Below are 24,833 nucleotides of genomic sequence, written 5' to 3'. Positions count from 1 at the left end.
ACTCCCTGTCCTCGGCGATTGTAATCATTGAAATTGCATCTTCATGTGCAATGTCAAAGAGGCGATCAAGGGACAGAAGGAAATCATTCTCGTTCTTCTGTTGTTTTTCTGTTTGCCTGTTTTTGTTCTTCTTTAGACTTTTCCAGTAATCATGTAGTCATACAACTTTCTCTCTTGCTTGCTGCACTTTCTGCATTGGAATACGTGCTTGATCCCAGAAGGTACTCACTAATTTGATCGTTTCTGCCGCTGCTTCCTTTGTCTTCATCTTCTGGTTAAGATGAAGATAGTATTGAAGCACCTGTTTACATGTTGGCAGCATGCTCCCCATGATAGTAGACTCGACTGAATCAAGTAGGTAGACACTTGTCATAGCTCTGGCTCCAGACACCATGATACCAGTAAAAAAAAAAAAAAAAAAAAAGGCCCTTATTGTCACGGCTGCAGTGTAATACTGAGTATAGTAGAAAGGGAAGCGACTCTGTGCATCTATCTCTCACAGCATCACCCAAGCAACAACAAGCGCCGCAGAAAAAATGTCCGCACCTGGTAATAACATACATCTTTCCGACACAACAAGGCACACACGGTCACAAAAACTATTGATATGGACGGAAAATTTGCCCAGTATGATAGCCCCTTTAGACTGTTCCCAAATTCTGCAAGATTTTTATGACACTAATGAAACCTTGTTATTAGAACAAAATGTATTACTATACAATAACTTTATATAAATAAAGATAAAGTTGGGGGCATACGCTGTAGCAGCACGTGGCCTCGGTACTCTTCTCCGTAACACTGGCCCTTGAGCCTGTGGTGGGAGGGAGCCCATTACCCCGGGACACAGGGCCAGTGTGACATCCGGGTTACCACAGTTTACCTTCCCCAGGCACCCATTCATCGACCAGCCCGAAAGGGAGGAACAGCTGGGTGAGCTCCACACCGACTGCCCGGGACATGATTAGAACCCGGACCCATGGAGTAAATGCCGGGCACGCCAACCACTAGACCACAGAGGCATTATATAAATAGTTGCAGATAAATTTACCAAATAACATAGAGTATTCATATATTCTTTTTCTAGTGATTTCTATTCATTCATTAATTCTCATTAATATATATATATATATATATATATATATATATATATATATATATATATATATATATATATATATATATATATATATATATATATATATATATATATATATATATATATATATATATATATACAAGTATAATATACATCCACATAATCAATAACATCGCCTCCTTGGAGGCAGGCGATACATACTATATGTGAAAAAATAGACATTATTAAAATTAAATCCTCTGATCAATATTAATCTACACACAACATAATATTAAATATTAGATTACCGTAAGACTTATGCAGCATTTTTACAGGAATGTAAGTCTCAGGAAGGAGTTCTGCGGAAGAAGATAAATGAGTATGATTATCCAAGTACCAATGGAAAATTCCCACACCCACACCCAAACACACACACACACACCACTTTCCTCACCAGCCAACAACTACATAGCAGTTACCTTCCTGCCCGTCTTACAGGCTTGGATCATGCTGCCCCTTCCCCCCCCATCTCCTCTTAGTGAGTCACATCCAATGGTAGGGTTGATAAATTAATGTCAAGCAAATGATCTTTGGTCCCTTGAAAGCAATAAAACCAAGCCCAAACCCAGCAATTCTCAGAAACGGCCCTCACTCACTACACACTCGTTGGCACACAGACAACCATACATACGTAACCCTCCCATCCCTCCACAAACACACACACACACACACACACACACACACACACACACACACACACACACACACCAGCATTCCTGAAGCAGAGACTGAAGGCTGAGACAATGTTAGCACAATGAGGCAAGGCATTTCAGTAAACAAGACAGCATAATGAAAAGTTCCTGAATTATACTTTTCAACATTTAAAATTATCTTCTCCATATTATATGTTTTCTTTTGCTAGTTGAGCTAGGCACTTTTTACATATAACTATATCTGCTTCGGAAAACGTCGCAGTATTATACTCATTTTCATTTTTTCACCTACTGTTCAGACTTCTTGTTTTCAATGTGTAAATTTATGGCATTTAAGGTTGTTATAATGGATTCTAGTGGTTCGCCACAAGCTTTGTAAGCACACTTTTTGATAGTAACGTTTATCTTGTTTGCCTGGTTCATACTGCCGGCCCCCTCTCCCTCACCTCTTGGGCGAGTAACAATCAGTCAAGGTTGATGACAATGACATATGGTTGATCTTTGGTAACTTTGATAGAATAGTAGTCAGAAATCCCAAGCTGTCTGCATTCACTATTTCATTGTATTAAGCACTCTGCCACTGCCTCCTTGAAGCAGCTTGCTGATCGGACACCATTCAGACAGAGCTATTGAACACAGCTGTCAAAAGTATTTTGCCTAATCAACTCCCTTTCTCAAACTGGCTGTCTAATTTCTCTAAATCTTTTACTGCTATTTTCAAGTCAACTGATCCACTGGACTTGTTAGCTGTATGCCTCCTGAAGACTACCACCACAGGACTTCATACCCTTGGGTCTCAGTCCTATGATGTCAAACTTCCTAATGCAGGAATTAATAAAAATTTCAACTAGTATTTCATCCCTATCTCTGGTAAACTCAATTTCAGTCTTCCTTCAACTGTATTCCCTTCTTCCTATGACTTACTTTCAAGAGGGGAGTATTAAGACCTGTCTAATCAATTTCTCTTTTGGAATATTCTTCTGTTGTTTTATGGGTACTAGAAGTGTGCCTACAGACAGTTTGTCTATAGACAATGTGCCTACCGGACAGTTTGCCTACTGGACATTATACCTACAGGCACCATGGCTACCATTCATTATGGCTAACGGACATTTGGAATTTATTTATCTATTTATTTATTTTTTTATTTTATTTTATTTTATTTATTTATTTTTTTTTTTTTTACATCTTCAACTATGACGCCTGTAGGTTTGTTTGGAGGGGCCTGGTGGTATGGCCCAGCCCGTTGTGGCGCAGTTAAGTGTTTAAAGTGGCGCCATCTTGCATTGGCTCATGCTGCCCCCGGAGCTCATCTTTAATCCTAAAATCTAGAGTCCGAGTTGATGGGTGGTCTTCTGGACAGCATGTGGGTAGTCTTAAGCTGGCATCACACAGGGCAAATTTCTGCCAACATGTTGCTCGTTTTTGTTGGTGATAATCGCCAACCAACAATGTTGTGCATCACACTGCTACCCTGAACACTGTTGTGTTGACGCCGTGCTCCAACAACAGCAAACACCACACCAGCATCATCTCCAGCCACTTTACCATGAATCGGAAGGATATTGATGATTTAGAAGATTGTACTGCTGCATTGCACATAATGAAGAATGTGCTACGACTGCAGAAACGCCAGAAGAGGCATTGGGGGCGTCCATGGCCAGTTTGTTAAACTTGGTTTATACCTCGCGCCAGGCACAGACTCCACCCCCGGGTGGGGGTCGGGACCAGGGTTGCCAGATTTTTTTGACGATAAGTAGCCTACTCACACATCAAAAAGTAGCGGATTTCAACATGAAGTAGCCCAATACATTTCAGAATTACTCAAAATTTAAGTAGCAGGTAGTGGATTAAAAAGTTAAGTAGCGGGGTTGGGCGGCAGTGACCCACCATACAGTCAGTTGAGTGTTATAAATAACTTTACACAGTGGACAAATAAATCACAAACAAACACTTGCATTCGTTCCTTAACAAGATGTTAGCCACATACATGAATGATTTATGTCTGCACTGGATGAGGAAATGGACAAAATTTTGGGAGACTTTCTAACCTATTTCGAGGATATGTGGATTGGAAATGTGCAGCGAGGACAAAAAAGACAGCCCGTATTTCCGCAGGAGCTTTGGAATGTACATGAAAGAGTTTTACAAAAGTTGCCTCACACCAACAAGTCGATAGGAGGCTGGCACACAGCCTTAGACCTAAGTGTCGCCAGTGAACACCCAACTCTGTGCTGACTATATATATATATATATATATATATATATATATATATATATATATATATATATATATATATATATATATACAGTCAAATCGCGTATGACGTGGATTCATAAGGCACAGTTTCCTAGGACGCAGTATTGTTTCAGAACCGTGTGTTCAGATCACACGGGTAAAACCATCTATGATGCAGTTCATGGTCTGCCCTGCCAAATGAGCACAGAGTTGCCAGGTTGGATTTTTTTTTCAAGAGGGAAAATCTCATGGTGGCAGTTGGGTTGGTTTTGGGAGGATTTCTATCCTGTCTCTCTCTCTCTCTCTCTCTCTCTCTCTCTCTCTCTCTCTCTCTCTCTCTCTCTGCATATTTTTGTATTCAGTAAGTTACAAATTATCCTCACAATCAGAATGATCATATATAGCCAAAATTTATAGATGTAAACAAGAAGAACGTTCGCAGTCGGCTGTCGTGGCCCTCACTCAAATTCCAAGTCACAGTCATGGCGCGTGCTCCCCAACCACTGTCGATTTCGGGATGGCAGGGAAAGTAAATGGTTGGGCGAGACTCAGTTTTGGGCAGAATGTGGCGGCACGGCGAGTACACATCTGTATTATTAGATGTACTTGATAATAATGTGTGTATTTGTATGTGTTATGTATTTGTGGGAATTTGCCAATAACTATGTGTTTATTTGTATAAGCATTATGTATTTGTGGAAATTACGCATTCTATGGAGAATGCGCTTATCGATGCTCATGGTGACGTAAGCTTTGGGAATTGTGGTGGCGGGCAGTGCTGCCTCAGTGGCCAGTCGCTAGCTGGTTGGCGCCTCGCATCCACTCGATGCTCTGAGAGCGTAGGGAGGTGGAATGCATCTGTGCATGCATTAAGTGACTCTGATGGTGCTGAAGTGCAGCTTGTGTGTGTTTATAAGGTATGTCATTATTATTAATTGGGGAAAATGTGGGTTAACTTCATATCACTGGTACTAAGTTTGTAACAGCTGCTTCGCCTATTCATATCATTTGTGATTGGATTACTCTTTTATAATGTACCTTGTTATGTTTGATATTTATATAGGATGTTGGTTTTAGTGATGGTGTTAATGGTGCTGCCAGACAGCTGTTAGGAGGGACCGACAAATCTGGGCAAGTCTGTGCTGATTCACGGGATTTCTGCTTGGTACCAGAGAGGAGGCATTGTTGTAAGTGAACGATTGTTAATGTTTATATGGATAATATCTGGTCATATGGTGATGGTACTGGTGTTTGTGACCATATGGTGAGAGTACTGATGCCTCTGTGACCCTTATGATGATAGTGATGGTATTTGTGTGCCCATATGGTGATTGTGCGGGTGTTTGGTGTGGCAATTTGGTGATGGTATTTTGTGCTAATGTAATGATGGTAGGAATTTATCATGTATACTAAATGTAATGTTATCTACAGGTCAAAATTAAACTTATTACGGCGAGCCAAGTTTTTTACGTCTGGTACCTGAGCATACAACATCTAGGGGCCGCTTTCAGTCACTTTGTTTTGATCATTACCAATGGCGGCGACTGACGTTATAGTTTTCAACATGAAACTGTCCTATGGGGTAGTGGTGGCTGCAGAGGAAGCGAGAGGTGTTGAGAGTGAGTGGCAAGGTGCGGGGCTAGGCTAACCCCGCAGCCGCCACTACCGAAACGGCCAGTTTTATGTGGAAATACTATAGCAGCGATCGCCACCATTGGTAACGATCAAAAACAAAATTACTGTGAAAGCAGCCCTAGTTAACCCCCCGGCCCATACACAGCAAGGAGTTGGCTCGCTTACCACACATGTGCTACACAATGGCTTGCAAGCCTGCTGGGAAACCCACGGGCAAGATTAAATTTGCCCACTGACGAAAGAGCAGAAACTGGACGTCATCAGGAGGATTAAGAGAGTGAGAGGCAGGAAACAATGAATTTTCCCCATGTGTGAGCGTATATGGGATAAAATGGCGGCTAGCCAGTACCAAATTCTATTTTCCCCATACATACTGAGTGAAAAAGTAGGTGTTGGCAGTGGTCGAGTGGATAAGGTGGTGAGCGTGGGGTTGGACTGAACAACATCAAAAAGCAGATAATGCCAACCGTTACTCAGAACATATATCTATCTATCTATCTATCTATCTATCTATCTATCTATATATATATATATATGCATTGCGTATTTGTGGGAAATTACGACTATGGAGAATGTGCTTTTATCGACAGCCATGGGTGACGTAGTAAGCTTTGGGAATTGTGGTGGTGGGCAGTGCTGGCCTCAGTGGCTAGTCGCTAGCTGGAGTTGGCGCCAAGATCCACCTGATGCTCTGAGCTTAGGGAGGTGGAATGCATCTGTGGCATGCATTAAGACTTGATGGTGTTGAAGTGCAGCTTGTGTGTGTTTTATAAGATGTCATTATTAATTGGGGAAAATGTGTTTAACTTCATATCACTGGTACTAAGTTTGTAACAGTTGGTTCGTATTCATATCATTTCAGATTGATTACTCTTTTATAATAAAAAATTCGGTTGCGTTTGATATTTATATAGGATGTTGGTTTTAGTGATTATAAGTAATGGTGCTGCCAGACAGCTGTTGAGGGACCCACGAATCCGGCAAGTCTGTGCCGACCAATGGATTTCTGCTGGGTACCAGAGAGGAGGCATTGCTAAAGTATCGATTACACAAGCTTTATATGGATAATATCTGGCCATATGGGTGATGGTATCGTGGTGTTTTAGACCATATGGGTGAGAGTACTGATGCTCCCAGACCTTATGATGATAGTGATGGTATTTAGTGCCCATCTGGTGATTGTGCGGTGTTTGGTGGCAATTTGCGATGGTATTTTGTGCTGATGTAATGATGGTAGGAATTTATCATGTATACTAAATATAATGTTATCTACAGGTCAAAATTAAAACTTATTACTTATGCAGCCCCAAGTTTTTTTAACGTCTGGTACCTGAGCATACAAATATCTAGGGCTGCTTTCAGTCACTTTGTTTTGATCATTACTAATGGCAGTTTATCGACGTTATAGTTTTCAACATGAAACTGTCCTATGGGTAGTGGTGGCTGCAAGAGGAAGCAGAGGTATTGAGTGAGGTGGCAAGGTGCGGGTTAGTTAACCCCAGAGTCGCCACCACCAAAAACGGCCAGTTTTATGTGGAACATGAGGCAGCGATCGCCACCACATGGTAACGACCAAAACAAATTACCGGGGTGAAAGCAGCCCTCTCCAAATTACAATATTGTTGGGGGCAAGGAGTCGGCTCGCCACTCACACATGTGCTACATAATGGCTTGCAAGCCTGCTGGGAAACCCACGGGCATGATTTCAATTGGTACCATTGACGAAAGAGCAGAAACTGGACGTCATCAGGGAGGATTAAGAGAGTGAGAGGCAGAAACAAATGAATCTTCCCAAGGTGTGAGCGCATGTGGGATAAAATGAGCAATAGCTAGTACCAAATTCTATTTTCCCATACATACTGAGTGAAAAGTAGGTGTTAAGTAGTGACCGAGTGGATAAGGTGGTGATGTGGGGTCGGATCGGAACAAATATCAAAAGCAGATAATGTCACTACACTAGAATATATATATATATATATATATATATATATATATATATATATATATATATATATATATATATATATATATATATATATATATATATATATATATATTATTCAAATAAAGAAAGTTGTTTTTAGCATTGCGAAATATCCGTTAGGCACATTGTCCATATGTATAATGTTCAGTAGGCACACTGTCTGTAGGCAAATTGTCCAGCCACGGTCTGCCTCCTTTGTTATAAAAAATATTAAATTACATTCTTTTGCCTTCACTACATACACACTTATTCTATTACCTTTTTTCGCTTCTGCATAGCTCTAGCTACTGACATCCAGTGCTCGGGGCCAAGGGAGCTGTAGCTGGGAAGCACGGTGCTCTCTTGGATCAGCTGTGAGGCCACGGGGAGTGTGGGCATGAAGAGTGACTCTGTGTCTTCTGTGTCTTTATCCTCTTCCTCTTCTTCACTTTCTATCCAAAAACTCCTCATTACCTTGGAGGCCTGCCAAAAATGTTAAAAGTCTTACATTACAACCAATCTCCTTAAATACAACTGACCTCCATACATCACTCAAATAGGAATATAAAATAGTAAATAAGTGAATGAATACATCAACTTATATAAATTATACATTCGTAAATATTTGAAATATATGTAAATCTATTAATCAATTGATATTTTTCTTTTTTTTATCTAGAAAAGTATATAGTATACCTTTGATGTGATGACTGCACCACTAATGTTGGTGCTGGTGACAGTTGTTGGCCTCTCTGGAGCCGTGGCTGCAGTCTCCTGTGGGATGAATGAATGAACGAATGATAGAAGGAATAGAGAGGTAAATGAATTAATAAGTAATGAATGACAGAAAAGACAGAAAACTGGAGGAAACAAAATGAGGTATATGCTGCTTAGTAATGATTAGTGGTTTAATAGTCAGGCTTTTCATGCTGGGAAATGATGCTAATTCAAATAGTTACAACTGGAAGAAGGAAGTGGAGGAGTAAAACATTAAAAAAACTTTCACAATGATGGAAATAAAGTTGATCACAGAACACCCACCGTTATGCCAGATTCTTGCAGGCTGGTCTTGGCAGCCCTTGCGGCAAGGGAGCTGGAGGACTGCTGGGGGAGGGCTGGCAGGAGACCCCACATGTCCTCAGGGTCAGGTTCCTCCTCCGTTTGACCGTCCACTGGTACCCTGGTTGAGGCCGAAGTCATCATCTCTGGAACATTCTTCATGATGGAGTTCTTGATGAGGCCTTGGATGAAGGAACTGCTAGTGGTCAGGCTTTGCTGGTGTCCACCTGCAGCTCTCCTATTGGCTCTTTGGGTCTTCAGGGAAACATATGGTGATACCATGAAGGGTCTGCCCTGCACCCCCTTTGTGCTCTGGCTGTTTTCAGAATTTGTGTTGTCTTTCTTGTTTTCTGACATGGGCACAGGCTTGGGAGGTTCCATAATAAGGATGTCATCGTCACGATCAAATATAATTTTTCTCACTGACTCTCTGTGCTCTGGTCTGTAATTCCTTCTTTTCAGCCTTTCTCGTGTCTGATGGAGGGAGCTCTTCTTTTTCTGGGTTGCACTAAATTCTGAAATCATGTCATCTTCATCACTATCAATGGCGATCCATCTTCATACTGTGACTCTGACTCTGACCCATCGGAAGAAAGACTTCTGTCAGAGACTTCTAGGTCACATGCTTTTTTTGGCTGATTTGGTGATTCACCAGTGTTCGGAGGTTCATGCCGCATAAACTGACCTGTAACTTTATCTGTTCCTGCATCTGGATCAACATTGCCTTCACTGCTGGGAACAATGCCGCTATTCTGCCCAGGTGACAACATGGCATCTATGGCCAGGTGTGTTGCAACAGAAGCCTTGGCGGGCACGCTTGACTCATTCCTTTGTCTCTTCGGTGACTTGACTGCGTTTGAGATGTGCTCCCTTTTTCGGCTGTTATTCTGTCCCCTCTTTTTCACTGTAGGATGTTCAACAGTTGACTCAGACTGTTGCATCGCCTTATGATGGCGTGAGGATTCAGTTCTTGTGCTACTCCTTGCTTTCTTATCCACTGTCTGCTGTTTTTCTATGGCTTTTTTATCTTTTTCTTTGTTGTTAGTTTTTTTAGCTGTTTGACCAACCTTTTTTCTTTTCTCTATGTTAGTAATTTTGCTGACAGTTTGTTCTACTTGTGTGTTTGCTTCCATGTTGCTGCCAGTATGAGTTCTTGTACTCTGTTCTCTTCCTTGGGCTTTTTTCTTCTCTTTTTTGGAAGTCTTTCGTGTAGTTGCTTCTGTTTCTTTGCCAGAACTAGTTTCACTGGGCGAGTTTTCATTTACCATGATAAGCATCGTGTCCATGGTGTCAAGGAGGCAGATTATATACTTCCCATATTCAACCCTATGCAGAATACCAGCAGTCCCTCCCACTGCCTCCTGCACCAACTTCACACTACTATCACTGCTCTCTTGAGGTCTTTCCTCCTCCTCTTCTGCACCTCTAATACTGCACACTGTCCTGGTTTCATTTGTTTTATTTACAGACAGGATGCCCTCCCTGCCCCCACCAAGCCTTCTCAGCACTACACTACAGTTTTGAGTGTGGATCTTAAGAGTCCCTGTTGCTTTCTGTTTGAATGGTCTGCCTCTCTTTTGTGGCACATTGTTTTCATCAGGTGACCTTTTGTTTGAGGTTCCGTCCTTGGTGGGGTTCACACTCAATGTTTTATTCTTCTTGGGTGGCCTGCCCCTCCGTTTGGGTTCATTGTTTTCATCAGGTGACCTTTTGTTTGAGGTTCCGTCCTTGGTGGGGTTCACACTCAATGTTTTATTCTTCTTGGGTGGCCTGCCCCTCCGTTTGGGTTCATTGTTTCCATCAGGTGACCTTTTGTTTGAGGTTCCGTCCTTGGTGGGGTTCACACTCAATGTTTTATTCTTCTTGGGTGGCCTGCCTCTCCGTTTGGGTTCATTGTTTCCATCAGGTGACCTTTTGTTTGAGGTTCCGTCCTTGGTGGGGTTCACACTCAATGTTTTATTCTTCTTGGGCGGCCTGCCTCTCCGTTTGGGTTCATTCCTTGGGTTGTTCTGTCTCAGATTTTCTTGACTCTCTCCCGCCACTTTTGCTTTGGGCTGTCTACCTCTCTTCCTTGATGTATCACCCTCAACGCTCACCTTCTGCACTGACTTTTGTTTGGGCAATCTACATCTTTTCTTTGATATATTACCCTCATCATTCACCTCCAGCACTGACTTTCTTTTGGGAGGTCTACCTCTTCTTCTTGGTAAGTTGCTCACATCTGAAAGCCTGTCCTGCACAGAAAGCTTCCTCAAATCAGCAGTTTTGTTTTGGGAAAGGCTTACTTCATCCACAGGTGCTTTTGCTTTCTTTCGAGACTTGTTTTCATCAGATGACCCCACTGTGTTTGTAATAAGATTATCAGAAAGTTTTCTCTTTTTATGCAATCTGGTGGGTAAATTCACCCTGGCATGGTAATGAGAGCCATCCCAAGTGGGGTCATCCTCATCAACCTCATTATCCTCTATCTCCTCACATATAAAGTCATCACTTAACCCAAGCTGTTGTTTCCTTCTCTGCAGTGATTCCTCTACTTCTCTAACAAGATCATCCTCATCACAACATGAATCTTGCCTCAATGAGATCGCTGGGGAGACAGTGCTGGTTTTTATGGTTGCACCTGTCCTGGAAAGGTTCTTCTGGGGGTATAAGGGAGTTGAACTTGGTTTGTTTTTGCTGTTGTGTGGAGACTGGTAGGGACATTCATCTAGTGGAGGAGGAAGTCCGTGTGCCAGGGAAATGTACCGCTCAATAACCTGGTTGAATGCTGTTTTATTCCTGTTGAGGATATCACGGTGTAGTGCCTCTGTCTGAAACTGAAATTGTAATAGAATTAGAGAATATATATGCCAGTCAGTTTTTAACATAAGTCTACATACAGCAATATATTGAAGGTAATAATAAAGTTCTCATATCCATTTCTTTCTCATCCATCTTCCCATATTCAGTCCATGCCAAAGTTATCAATAAGGCAAAATTCTAAAATTTTCAGCATGTTACATTTACTGAGCCTCAAACCATTTGTGCTGACTAGTTTATATATATATATAAAAAAGAATACAGTAAACTCTATAAGTCACACTTCTATACTCCAGATATTGGATACGGTGTTAATGAGTTTTCAGTAGTGTCACCGACAAGTCAGACGGATGCATACAAAAGCAAATGAGACCAAAAGTGCTCAGTGATATGTTTTCCCAAAAGACAAACACTTTTCACTGGTCAATCAGTGAGTAGTAGCCACAGCACCACAGCAGTCAAATTCCCGTAGGAATTTTTTTTTGAAGAATGAAATATAGAATATAATGCTCTTTGAGACCCAGAAAGTTGGTGTTGTATACAGAAATATTTATTTTCTTGTCATTTCACATTAAATAAAAACTGAAAATGGCATAAGGCAAGGGAAAGAAGGGAAGATGCTGCATTTTCTAAAGACATTTCGCATCTTTTTGATCCCAGGTAGCGTTGTCCAACTATTTTGTAGCTGTGACTTTAATCCCGGAGCAGTGCTGTTTTTTTGTATGCTGGTGAATTTCTTGCATCATCTCTTAACATAATCATCATGTGCAGGTGAGGAAATGTATATTTTTACAATATTATAGTTGACATCAATCTAAAACAAGGAGAAAATTAGAGTTGGCTCAGAACTCATACATGCAAACTGTAAACATAACTCTTGCCACACAGAAAGCATCTGCCGCTGGATGTGGGGCATATACAAAGGATTAAGCACAGGTGATCTGTATTCTGTAGTCATCCTCTAGGAACAAATTGTCAAATTCCTCCATCTTCCTACTTCCGATAGTGTGCAATCTGTACTGGAATCTGAAGTGATGTACATGACAGTTTTTCCCGGGCGGTGGTGCCTGTCGTCAGGCAGAAGGGCTGTAATTTCCGTTTGACTTGTCAGTGACATTACTGAAATGTTTTTAAGTCAGACTATTTCAGGGGTCCAGACACATATCCATAAATCAGACCAAAATCCCTCACAAAGCCATGTTAGAGAATAATCTAGTTCTAGTAAATTACCATGCAGAGAACCACCAACATGCCAGCATCTCTCCCCCATGGACACCACCCCAAGCACCACCACCAGGACCACATTCTCAAGAAGACCCACCCTACAGGAACTTAACGACTCAAGGCTGGAGGCTGCAGAACGCTTAGCCTCAGGCCTTACTATTATTTCCGATTGGGGCAAGAGGAACCTGGTGTCCTTCAACGCCTCAAAAACACAGTTTCTCCACCTATCCACTCAACACAATCTTCCAAACAACTATCCCCTATTCTTTGACAACACTCAGCTATCACCTTCCTCAACACTAAACATCCTTGGTCTATCCTTAACTCAAAATCTCAACTGGAAACTTCATATCTCATCTCTTACGAAATCAGCTTCCTCGAGGCTGGGCGTTCTGTACCGTCTCCGCCAGTTCTTCTCCCCTGCACAGCTGCTGTCCATATACAGGGGCCTTGTCCGCCCTCATATGGAATATGCATCTCATGTGTGGGGGGGCTCCACTCATACAGCTCTTCTGGACAGAGTGGAGGCTAAGGCTCTTCGTCTCATCAGCTCTCCTCCTCATACTGATAGTCTTCTACCTCTTAAATTCCGCCGCGATGTTGCCTCTCTTTCTATCTTCTAGCGATATTTCCACGCTGACTGCTCTTCTGAACTTGCTAACTGCATGCCTCCCCCCCTCCCGCGGCCCCGCTGCACTCGACTTTCTACTCATGCTCATCCCTATACTGTCCAAACCCCTTATGCAAGAGTTAACCAGCATCTTCACTCTTTCATCCCTCACGCTGGTAAACTCTGGAACAATCTTCCTTCATCTGTATTTCCTCCTGCCTACGACTTGAACTCTTTCAAGAGGAGGGTATCAGGACATATCTCCTCCTGCTGTTGGACACCTATTTTATTTCTTTCTTAGGAGCAGCGAGTAGCGGGCTTTTTTTTGTTAATGTTTTCTTTTTTGTGTGCCCTTGAGCTGCCTTCTTTGTTGTAAAAAAAAAAAAAAAAAAAAAAAAACTAACAGAATTTTTGACGAATATATTTAAAATTGGACGAGTACATGTTTTTCGCTCAGCGTGGCCGGGAAACCCTAAATTACCATGTGGTGAGGTTTGTTTTCGTAAAATTAAAACCCCTCCCCCCTGGGGGGGTTTTGCGTCATAGTCGGACATGCGCGTCATAAGACGCTCATGTCAACATATGCGGTATCATTCGTATATACGTAAAAATTGCATTAGAATATTTTAATTCTTCGTAAATTTTGTCATCTGTCATCCTCTCTTCTTTGCGCGGAGAGGCAGGGGAGGAAGAGAGGTGCCACCACGCCAGTGCCAAGCGAGACACAGACGGGAAGAGTATGTCGTACTTTTCTCTCCTCTCCAGCCAAAAAAAAAACGTCCTTACAAATAATGTACAAGTGCAAGGCAACCAGAAAAAGAGTCACCAACATCAAGAGGTCTTGTGGAGCGGCCAAACCTCAGATAACAAGCAAGAGAGTAGCGTAGAGGCAAGGCACTCCCACGAGGCACTCCCACGGCACTCGCGCTACGCGGGAGTGCCGCGGGCCCAGATGCCTGATCATTCTCCAGTAAGTCAACAAGATATACACAATAATATGTGAAAGTTTCATGCCAATCAAATAAATGCAAATGGCAGGACAGGAATGAAATGTAAAAAAATCTTTAGAAGCCAATATCTCAAAAATTAGTTTTTTAAAATTAAAATAATTTCACAAAATCGGTAAAAAGTCTGATCGACTTTTGTTAGGTATCTGTTGAAACTACAACTAAAGGGCAATTTTTAGTTGGAAATAGATTTTCAATAATGTCAAAAGAAAACGGGACACAAAGAGGAGAAAATAATAACTGACAAAAGATTGTAATTTTTTTTCTTCGAAGACAAAACAAAAAATCAAAAAGTTACTTCCAACAAAATGTAGATAGGTAAACAAAGTTTCTATGGTATTTTTTTTCAAACCGATTAACTGAAAATTAAAGCCTGTGGAACAAAAAAACAAAAAATACACTTTGTTCGAGTCTCTCCTAAACTTCACCCAAATTTGATGAAATTCACAGAATAAGAAACCTTTACAGTAACAAACAACATACTAAGATTTCAAAGCTATTGGACGTACCATATGCGCAGGAGGACACCCCGTAGTCGCCCCCCTTTACCTATCAGATACTATCCTGCTGTTATAAAAATAGTAACCAATCTCCATTTACTTATTAAAACCTCAAAAACAACTGACTTGCAATGGAAATTGTGATCAGAGTGTTGATTGACACATGGAAATCTTACAGATATTGTGTTAATCATTGGAATAATTTTAAATATAATTTTTGAGCATTTATACTCGGCTGTGTCTCATAAGGGCTATTACAAGCGAAAGGACTGTGGGATGATTTTTTCTGGTTCCTATTGATTCCTTCCTTACATATATAGCCACGAGTCTCCTGAAAGTGTAGTCAAAGATGTAAGTCCGTATTCTTAAACATATCTGCATCTCAGTTCGCCTGTTCAAAAAGTTTCTCTTAGAAGCTGCTGGAGTTTTCATGGATTGTTTCGTGATTCTAGTGATAGTTTTACAAGACTCCCGCACCATAAACATGAATATCACCCATGAAAACCCAGTTAATTTTCTCTGTTGCTTTAGAAAATAGTCATAATGGGAGCCCGACACATTTAAGAATAGGACCATAGTACCTACAGGCAGAGAAAGAAAAGGACGAAGAGAAAGAGTGCGGCTCTTTTCCTCATTTCATTCATTTCATTTAATTTCTATGGGACCCGCAGAGGGCCACTCTTGGGTGGCATGATATGCGGGGGTTGTGCGGGGGATTCAAAGGGACAGGACAGGATTAGGATAAGGGTTAGGACGAGGAAAGGTATTGGGACATGATGATGGGCCAAGATTGGGGAGATAATGACTGATGATCCTATTCCTAAATGTGTCAAAAGTGGGACTATTAACTACATGAGATGGGAGATGATTCCACTCTTGGATGCTACGGGGAAAGAATGAATATTTGAATATACTACAATAAAACCTCACCATTTGCACACTCGCCATTTAGGCCATCGTCCCACCATTTGTGCAGGTGGTCTTGCCATCTGCCCACCTTGCCCCCCCACCACTGACTAAGGGTCGGTTCCCCCTAGTGCCATCTCCCACATAAATTTAAATTTCTACGTAGTATTGGTAAACATGTCCATGGTGGTGATGAAGGTGGTGGTGGTGACGAAGGTGATGGTGATGATAAAAGTGGTGGTAGTGGAGATGAAGGTGGTGGCAGTGATAAGGTGGTGGGGGTTATGAATGTGGTTGTGGTGATGAAGGTGATGGTGGTGGTAAGAAGTGTTGGTGGTGAAGGTGGTGGTGGTGGTGGTGGTGGTGATTAACATGGTGGTGGTGACAAAGATGGTGGTGGTGGTGATGAAGGTGATGGTAGTGGTGATAATAGTGGTAGAGATATGATGAAGACGGTGGTGGCGACTAAGGTGGTTGTGGTGATGAAGGTAGCAATGGTGGTGATGCAGGTGGTGGTGGTGGTGGTGATAGTGGTAGTGGTGACAAAAGTGAAGGTGTTGAAGAAGCCTTGAAACCAGCTGGCGAGCTACAGCTGTCTACCATCCGCGCGCCCTCTCCCGCCAGTGAAGAACACTACCAAAATACACAACATGTCATTTCCCGCCATTGCCCAATCGCCTCTCCTGGTCTCGTGGTGACTGCGATTATTCAATGTTTTCTGCCTCACCTTTGCACCACCATCATGCCGCACACAGCGTCACAACCTAAGATTTGGACGCCATTATTGGCCCTGTTTTTGACGCGAGAGCATGTGCTAGCATTTGAAAAGCGCGGCAAAAACAGGGCCAATAATGGCATCTAAATCTTAGGTTGTCGGGACTCTACAGATCACGACCCAGAAACTGGTTATGCTAAATTGAGGACGCTATCAAGAAGTTTCCTGCCAGCAGACAAGGGCCCCAGGGGTTTAGGCCGTGACCACCATATGTATTTTTCCCCATAGGTTACTATGTTTGCCATTTGCACATTCGCCATTTGCGCACCTTAGACCGCCCATATGTGCGCAAATGGTGAGGTTTGACTGTAGTGTTAGTCTGGTAGGTGTGGTATTTAAGGTTGTGGCTGCCTCCAGAGGATCATGTAGTTCTCGGGTGTAAATAAGTGTCTTTGTTTATGTCTACTAAATTGTTTGTGATTTTATACAGTATTTGTTGTCTGTGTATTTGTCTTCGTGTTGCTAATGGGTCTAGTTTTATGTCTTGTTTAAGCAAAGTGACTGATGTAGTGTGTCTGTAATCATGTCTGGCCCATCTTGCAGCTTTGTTTTGTATGGCCTCTAATTTATTTATGTTATTGTTAGTGTGTGGGTCCCAGACGGTGTCACAACATTCTATGTGTGGCCGACCGAGTGATTTGTATGCAAGAATTTTGATGTTTGTGTTACACCTGCTAAGGTTCCTACGCAGGAACCCCAGGGCTCTGTGAGCTTTGGCCCTGATGCTGCTCATGAGTGTGTTCCATCGCATGTCTGCTGAGATATGTATGCCCAAGTATTTGTGTGAAGAGACAGTGTTTAGGTTTGTGTCATGGAGTTTGTTAATGAGGGAATAGGTTTGTTAGTACTTATGAAACGGATGTGATAGCATTTGTCTGGTCTAAACGTCATCTGCCACTTGGCTTCCCAGTCTTTAAGTGCAGCCAAATCGTCCTGGAGTCGAAGGCAGTCATCCCTATCTAAAATGGGTCGATAAACTAAACTGTCACCTGCAAAAAGTCTAGTAGAAGAGGTAAGTGATAGTGGGAGATCATTAATGTAAGAAAGGAAAAGAAGGGGGCCCAAGACTGTGACTTGAGGTATCCCAGAAGTCACAGGAATAGATAAGGATTGACTACCATCAAGAACAACTCTTTGCTTGTGGGTAGTCAAAAACGTGGTAATCCAGTTAGAAAGTTGTCCTCGTATGCCATAGTATTCTAATTTAGCTAAAAATCTTTGGTGGGAAACTTTGTTGTAGGCTTTGGCAAAGTCAAGTATTATGGCATCAACTTGTTTAACTTTGGGGTTGTTAAGGGACTGCAAAATGTCGTGTGTGGTCACAAGTAATTGAGTCTCGCACGAACGTTTGGGCTGAAAGCCGTGCTGACTGTCAGTCAGTATATTTTGCCAATCAAAGTGGGCCATTATATGTCTATGAATTATATGTTCTAAAATTTTGCAGGGAACTGAGGTTAGTGAAATAGGTCTATAATTAGCAGGGAGGGTTCTGTCTCCGGATTAAAAAATTGGTGACACATTTGCCAAAAGCCAGTCCTGAGGGAGTTCTCCGGTTTGTCATGTCTACAAGAATATAACCTGCAGGATAGGTGCAAGAATGCAAGCATTAGCTTTTAGTATACTGCAGGGTATATTGTTTGGTCCAGTCGCTTTGTCAGTGTCAACCTCAGATAATAGTTTCTCAATTCCTCATCATCATCATTTCATCGACGCCTGCTCCTAGGAGCTCCCACCAGGGGATGGCCACGGCAGAAGAGTTTTCAACTTTCTCTATCCAGACACTTCCTCCTTGCCTGCTCAAAGTTTCTCAAGGATCTTTCACCCTTTTTCCTGATATATTCTTGCACTCTATCTCTCCATTTCACTGGAGGTCGTCCTATAGCATTCCCTCCCTCTATCTCACTCACATACACCCTTCTGGTCATCTTACTCTCCTCCATTTGCTCCATGTGGCCAAACCACTTCAAAGTCTGTCGCTTCACTTCTTCCACCACTCCACACTTCTTCCCTTCAACCCCGTGACACATTCCAAAATGCTCGTACACACTTTCATTACTCATTCCATCCATTCTACTCACCCCACAAGCACTCCTCAAATAACTCATTTCCACTGCCTGCACTCAAGACATCTGACTTTCATTCCAGCCCCACGTTTCACATGCATATGTGAGGGTTGGTACTATTATCGTATTTCTCAAATCCCTCTGTACCTCCATGCTCACACTTCTACCGGTCATGATTCGTCCCAAAGACCCTACCACCCTTCTTCCTTGCAATGCCCTTTCTCTTATCTTTCCCTTCATATCACCATGCTTACACCTAACTGATCCAAGGTACTTAAGGCCGCTTTCACAGTCCTTTTGTTTGTGTTGGTCGTTACCAATGGCGGCAATCGCTGCTATAGAATTTCCACGTGAAACTGGCCAGTGGGGTAGTGGCAAAGCCATCTTGATATAAAAGCCTTAGCCTGGCCGCGAAAACCATCGATGCCACGCTGGCCGGGTCCGTTAATGGGCTGGCGGTGGTCACCAGCTGTGGGCGGCGCGGGAGGGGGACAAGGAGCGTCAGTTGCATTTCAAACATTGTGGTGGTCGGATGTACTCGCTCCAACACAGTGACACTCCATGTACAAGGTGAGAAACTTATTTAGTTGTGAATTAGTACAGTACTTTATTATCATAGTACTGTATAAAACTGTAAAAATCACGTGAATATCATGTGTCATATCATTCCAAACACCGTGATGAATGCTTGACGTCGGTCTTGTAATTTGGCAGCGGTATTATGTTTCATAAATCCCAAATCCCCTGTGATAAGCAGTAACAAGTCACTTTATCCCACAGTTATTCTGGCCCTGGTCACACCGACCCATAGTTCTTCCGCCCTTGGTGATTCCGGCCTGCCTTGTAAATAACTCTGACTCCCCAAGGTAACTGGCAGGTATATGAACGTGTGTGTGTGTGTGTGTGTGTGTGTGTAATTCATATTTTGCCTGTTTGCAGTCTCTGTCGAGGCAGCCAGACATTCCCCTACGGAATGAGCTCAGCTTGTTATCTCCGATATCAGGAAAGTAAGGTATGAAAAATATCCGTGACCTTTTGTGGTGTGGCTTGTGTGATGAGGCAGTGTGAAATGTGTGGTGTACTGGTAGTGTTCCTGGATGTGATGTGTGGTATGTAGTGGCTGGGTGTGATGCAGAGCACATCGACTTGCTGGGTGTGATTATGTAGCGTGGTGTACTCGTAGCTGGCCGGGTGTGTAAGGTGTTGACACCGTGGCTCAGTATTGTGAGTGGTGTGACGTGATTGGGTGTGATATGCGGTATAGCTTGTGTGGTTTGGTGTTCCTGAGTGTGATTTATGATTCGGTGAGCTGAGTATATTGTGTGTGTGTGTGTGTGTGTGGTGTAGTTTGGCTGGGTATGATGTGTGGTGTGTTGTGTGGCTCGGTGTGATGTGTTCACTTAAATATGAGACAAGCTCATGACATAATTAAACCTATGGCTTTCAAGAGTTCATAAACTGTGTAATAAGTTTCATGTTAAAAAAAAAATGTTACCTTCCTATAACAGGGTTGACACAGGCTTAGAAGAAAAAAAAGTAGGTATTTTAAGCTTGTTGGTCCAATTAGGTAAATGTAAGACGCAGTCCTCGCTTTCATAGAGGTTGCCTCTTCTGCACTACCTTGATGAGACAAAAAAAAAAATGTTTTAATCTTGCTGGTCTAAGGAGAAAGGTGTGTTTTAAGCTTGATTCTCTAAGGAGAAAGGTGTTTATAAGCTTGTTAGTCTATAGAAGATGCTGTTTTAAGCTTGGTAATCTAAAGGAGAGGGCGTTTTGAGCTTACTGATTAAGTTATAATAGCATAATTCTCAGTGCTCTCAAGAACTGACTGCCTGTCTACCTTCCCCCCTCCCACGGCCCCGCTGCATTCTCACCCATATTCTGTCCATCTCACTAATGCAAGAGTTAACCAGTACTTTCACTCCTTCATCCCTTTGACTGGTAAACTCTGGAACTCTCTTCCTGACTATTTTCCCACACTACAACTTAACTTCTTTAAAGAGTAAAGTATCAAGACATCTTCCTAACTAAATTGGTCATTCTTCCGGATTTTCTCTTAACTTAATGCTTTTGGGTGTGGCAACTAGCGGGCTTTTTGTTGTACATTTTTTTTCCTTTGGCCACAGCCCCTGATATAAAAAAAGTAAAATATCTCCCTTTTCAGGATATTAAATTATAAATGTAATAACTGATGATGGAAGTTCTTATGAATTTTCTATTTGCTGAGGTGAATGATATAATACACCTTGACAATACATGTTAATTATCACTTTGTTTCTAGGTAGACTGAATCTACTGCAAGGCATCATGGACCGGTTTCATACATATGCATCTCTGGTTGGCTGGCATAAGCATGATCCTGTGAGCTAGTGTTACTCCTGGCAACTACTTTTGACTAGTTCTTCCTGTGAAACAGCTGTCTTTCAAAGGTGAGAATTTAAAATTTAACATTGCATAAAAAATTAATATATGACTGATAGGTGATAGGAATAAACAAGATAGGATTAGCAACGGGAGTACTTACTGTATAGATTTTAGAAACTGTAGCCACGTGCCAACAGGTGAGAACAGAATTATGAAAAAGGGAACATCTAGGATGATATACTTGAAATGTTTATGCTAAGGCTACAAGCCTGAGAAACAAGAAGGATGCGTTATTTAGTTATATAATGGAGGAAGATTTATGTGTAGTATGTATTATAGAGGCATGGATACCTATATAATGAAAAGTTTAAGGAGAGTAGGAAAGAGTATGATGTAGATGGGTATACCATATACCTATATTAATCAGAGAGCTGATAGGAAATAGTGTGGGTGTAGTGACTTACATGAGAAACACATTTCCCTTAGTTAGGTTAGGGATCAGATAGAATATAATCTTTGTGGGTTGATGATAGCGCAAATAAAAACAAGGTAGTAAGAATTGGAGCTTTGTATACACCACCAAATCAGTCACCTGAAGTAGATGACATTATAGGTAGTAGGTGAGGTAAATAGGGGATTTCTAGGCGGGCACTTATTATACGGGATTTTGATCTTGCCTCAGCAAACTGGGAAACAATTGTAGGTGGTACTCGTGCAGAAAATAAGATCATAGAAAGTTTTCAGGATAATTATTCAGTGCAGGTTGTAGACATACCTACTAGGACAAATATATTAGACTGTATTAATTAACATTGAGCATTGTGTGAGGGTTGTTGAGGTGTGTGTGTGTGTGTGTAGTCTCTCTCTCTCTCTCTCTCTCTCTCTCTCTCTCTCTCTCTCTCTCTCTCTCTCTCTCTAGGTTATACCTAACTACTTAGATATGAGTATATACTTTATTTACACTCAAATGAACGCATTTGCTCAAAACGAGTAATGTAAAATTTAGTAGATATTAAAGGCGATATCAGTTGATTATATTAACTTATATTTTAATATACAATCTTTACTCCATACATTCCAAACGGGTTCTAATCTTTGATTACCACTTGTTATTTATTAAAAATCTATCTATATGCCAGGCTCAGATTCCCCAAACAAGGGGGTTGGCCTTAGAAGAGGCATCGACAGATCCACACTTGGAAAGGGTCCAACCTATAAATAAATCCATAATATTTTCAATAACTTGCCTATCACATTGTTGCTACAAGGTTTCATAAAACTTGTATTTGCAGATGCCGAGGTCATGCTGTGTGCCAGGATGCAAGTCCAACTATAAATCTGCAGATGCCTCTGCGTTCAGTTTCCCTAAAGATGAACAGCGACGGCAGCAGTGGATGAGGGCTATCCACAGGAAAGACTTTACTCCAACAGAAAATACAATTGTTTGTTCCAAGCACTTCCAAAAACGTTTCATCATTACAGAAGACAGTATGACACGCGCTGATGGAACTGTAGTAACAGCAAAGAGAGGCAGGCCATCTCTACATAAAGATGCTTGTCCAACCATCTTTGAAATACCAGCTCCTCGCACCACTCCACAGGAAAGGAGAGACAAGCTAATTGAACGTGATGAAATGGTGTTCAGTGATTGGATTGAGAAAGACCAAATAAACAGCTTTAAAGAATTTTGTGAAGGATTTACTGAAAAGCTCTCTAAAGGTTGGCTGCATCTTTCCAGTGATGACTATGTGTCTTTCCTTAGAATTAACTGCGATGGCCAACCAAAGCTAACAGTGTCCTTTAAAGTTATGTCAGATTTAACAGTTTCAGTGTGGCTTGAAAATAATACCTTAAAACCAAGAAAGTTGAAGTGGCTTTTAGGAGAAGCAAATGCATGTGATTTGTGGTCAAAATTTGAGAATTTACTTAGTCACCTTAATCTTGAATCTGCATCAACTTTAACTGTCACTGATAAACTTACTCAGTGTAAAGAAACTATTGAAGAGATTTTGGAAACTGACAATGATGAAATGAGCTCCAAAAAGAAAGTGATGTGGTTCTGTGCTGAACAACTAGGTTTGATCTGCAAAGATAGTATGAAATACAGCTGTGATTTTTTGGTTTGGTCTTACAGTGTGTTTATGACCAATCCATCACTGTACACAAGTCTGCGTGACAGTGGAGTTCTCGTTCTTCCTCACCCTAATTACCTTAGGAAACTGAGTATATCTACTGGTGCTAAGTGTCTAAATACAGAAAATTCACATGAACTGTTTCTGAAGGAAACATTTTCTAGTCTGAAAAGTGAAGAAAAACTGGTGAACGTACTGCTTGATGAGATACATGTAAAGAAGGGTCTTTCTTATAAAGGAGGGAAAATTTATGGTGCTTCTGTGAATTCAGATGAACCAGCAACAACAATTCAGGCTTTCATGATTTCATCACTTTTATCAAAGCACAAGCATGTTGCTGCTTTGTATCCAGTCTGCAAACTGACAGCTGACACCCTTCTTGACTTAACACACAAAGTTTTGGCATTCCTACATGATATTGGATATAAAGTTGTTTCATTGATTTCTGACAATAACAGGGTTAATAGAAAGATGTTTGAAAAGTTATGTGATGGGCCTCTTACCCCCTCCATTTCAAATCCCTATGATTCAAGTGAGCAACTTTTCCTCCTGTTTGATTCAGTCCATTTGCTAAAATGTATACGAAATAATTGGCTCAATCAGAAGAAACCCATTCAAACTTTTGTAATACCTTCACCTTCCAACCTCACAATTCAAGAGGAAGCAAGTTTACAGCCACTGAAAGAACTGTATGCCAAAGAAAGAAAGAAATGTGTGAAGCTAGCTCCAGGCTTATCAGAAAAAGTACTTTTCCCCAATAACTTAGAAAGGCAGAATGTACAGCTTGTTGTGAGGTTGTTTGATGAAAAGAATGTGGCTGCACTGAAAACTATGAATTTGCCAGGTGTGTCAGGCACTGCTGCTTTCTTGCAACAAATCATGTCATGGTGGCATATAGTAAATGTTAAAACTCCAGATAAAGGTGTTGCCCTCCGTCAAGCACAATGTGACCCCATCAGGCAGGATTCATCTACAGATCCAAACTTGCTGTTTCTCACTACCTTTGTTCAGTGGCTTGCAGCTTGGGAGGGAATGGAATTGGTGCAGCATGAAAGGATTGGTCAGCTCTCGCGAGAAACAGCTTTTGCTCTGAAGCACACTACAGCAACCCTAGTTAAGTTATGTGATTACCTCTTGAAAGACCATGACTTTCGCTATGTTTTGTTGGGAAAGTTCCAAACAGACAAACTGGAAGGTAGATTTGGACAATACAGGAAAATGAGTGGTGCAAATTATAATGTGGCTGTTGCTCAAGTAATGGAATCTGAGAGGAAAATCAAAGTTATTAATGTTCTTTCAATGGGTTCATCAAAATTTGGACCATTAACTCTCACTGAATTGAACCACTCTCAACTTGAATCTAAATCTCACTCTGAATCCGTAGACTGTCTGGAGAAATTCAAGGGTGTTGAGAAGTATGTCAAAGAGCAGAGTTTGTCAAAGCAAGATGAAAGTGTGATGATGTACATTGCTGGTTATGTAGCTCATGTAGTCAGGAAAAGACTTAAGTGTGACCTGTGTGTGAGTCGGATTTCTCTTGATAAAGTAATGGAGGCAGAAATTCCTGAAGAATGTCAGTATCTCCACAGTCTTGATAGAGGAGGCTTGAAATGGCCAACAGATTTCACTCTGTCTGTGTGTATCCACACCGATCAAATATTTCAAGCTCTCCTAAACAATTTTAAGACAGAATTTATTCAGTGCACCAGTAACCAACGACTAGCCCTCGTTAGGTTATCACTGAATTTTCAAGGGACTCTGGTTGATGT

At 41.5% G+C, this 24,833-nt stretch overlaps 2 protein-coding genes and 1 long non-coding RNA gene across 3 annotated transcripts in view; 1 reads left to right on the top strand and 2 right to left on the bottom strand.

Annotated features, from left to right (window-relative positions):
• Positions 1–1,305: 1,305 nt before the first annotated feature.
• On the bottom strand, positions 1,306–9,222 carry LOC126989851 (uncharacterized). The gene is made up of 4 exons (XM_050848470.1): positions 8,667–9,222; positions 8,322–8,399; positions 7,905–8,108; positions 1,306–1,434 (listed from the first exon to the last, which is right to left on the bottom strand). The coding sequence occupies exons 1-4, from the start codon at positions 9,207–9,209 to the stop codon at positions 1,405–1,407; spliced, it is 855 nt and encodes a 284-aa protein (XP_050704427.1). The 5' UTR covers positions 9,210–9,222; the 3' UTR covers positions 1,306–1,404.
• A 75-nt stretch (positions 9,223–9,297) lies between these two features.
• The window catches only part of LOC126989849 (general transcription factor IIF subunit 1-like), a 40,282-nt gene continuing 24,746 nt past the window's right edge, over positions 9,298–24,833 (bottom strand). The window contains exons 4-5 of the mRNA XM_050848469.1: positions 10,290–11,500; positions 9,298–9,436 (exon numbers count right to left, since the gene is read on the bottom strand). Of these exons, the coding sequence (XP_050704426.1) occupies positions 9,298–9,436; positions 10,290–11,500 (1,350 nt within the window). The remainder of the gene's footprint in view (positions 9,437–10,289; positions 11,501–24,833) is intronic.
• LOC126989850 (uncharacterized) lies at positions 19,069–22,501 on the top strand. The gene is made up of 4 exons (XR_007743790.1): positions 19,069–19,138; positions 19,349–19,434; positions 20,850–20,997; positions 22,225–22,501. It is a non-coding gene; the product is annotated as an uncharacterized LOC126989850 (long non-coding RNA).

This window comes from Eriocheir sinensis, unplaced genomic scaffold, assembly GCF_024679095.1.
Source record: "Eriocheir sinensis breed Jianghai 21 unplaced genomic scaffold, ASM2467909v1 Scaffold1336, whole genome shotgun sequence".
In the NCBI taxonomy this organism is placed as follows: domain Eukaryota; kingdom Metazoa; phylum Arthropoda; class Malacostraca; order Decapoda; family Varunidae; genus Eriocheir; species Eriocheir sinensis.
The sequence above is the reverse complement of the archived record's forward strand: the minus strand, read 5'-3'. Positions and strand labels throughout refer to the sequence as shown.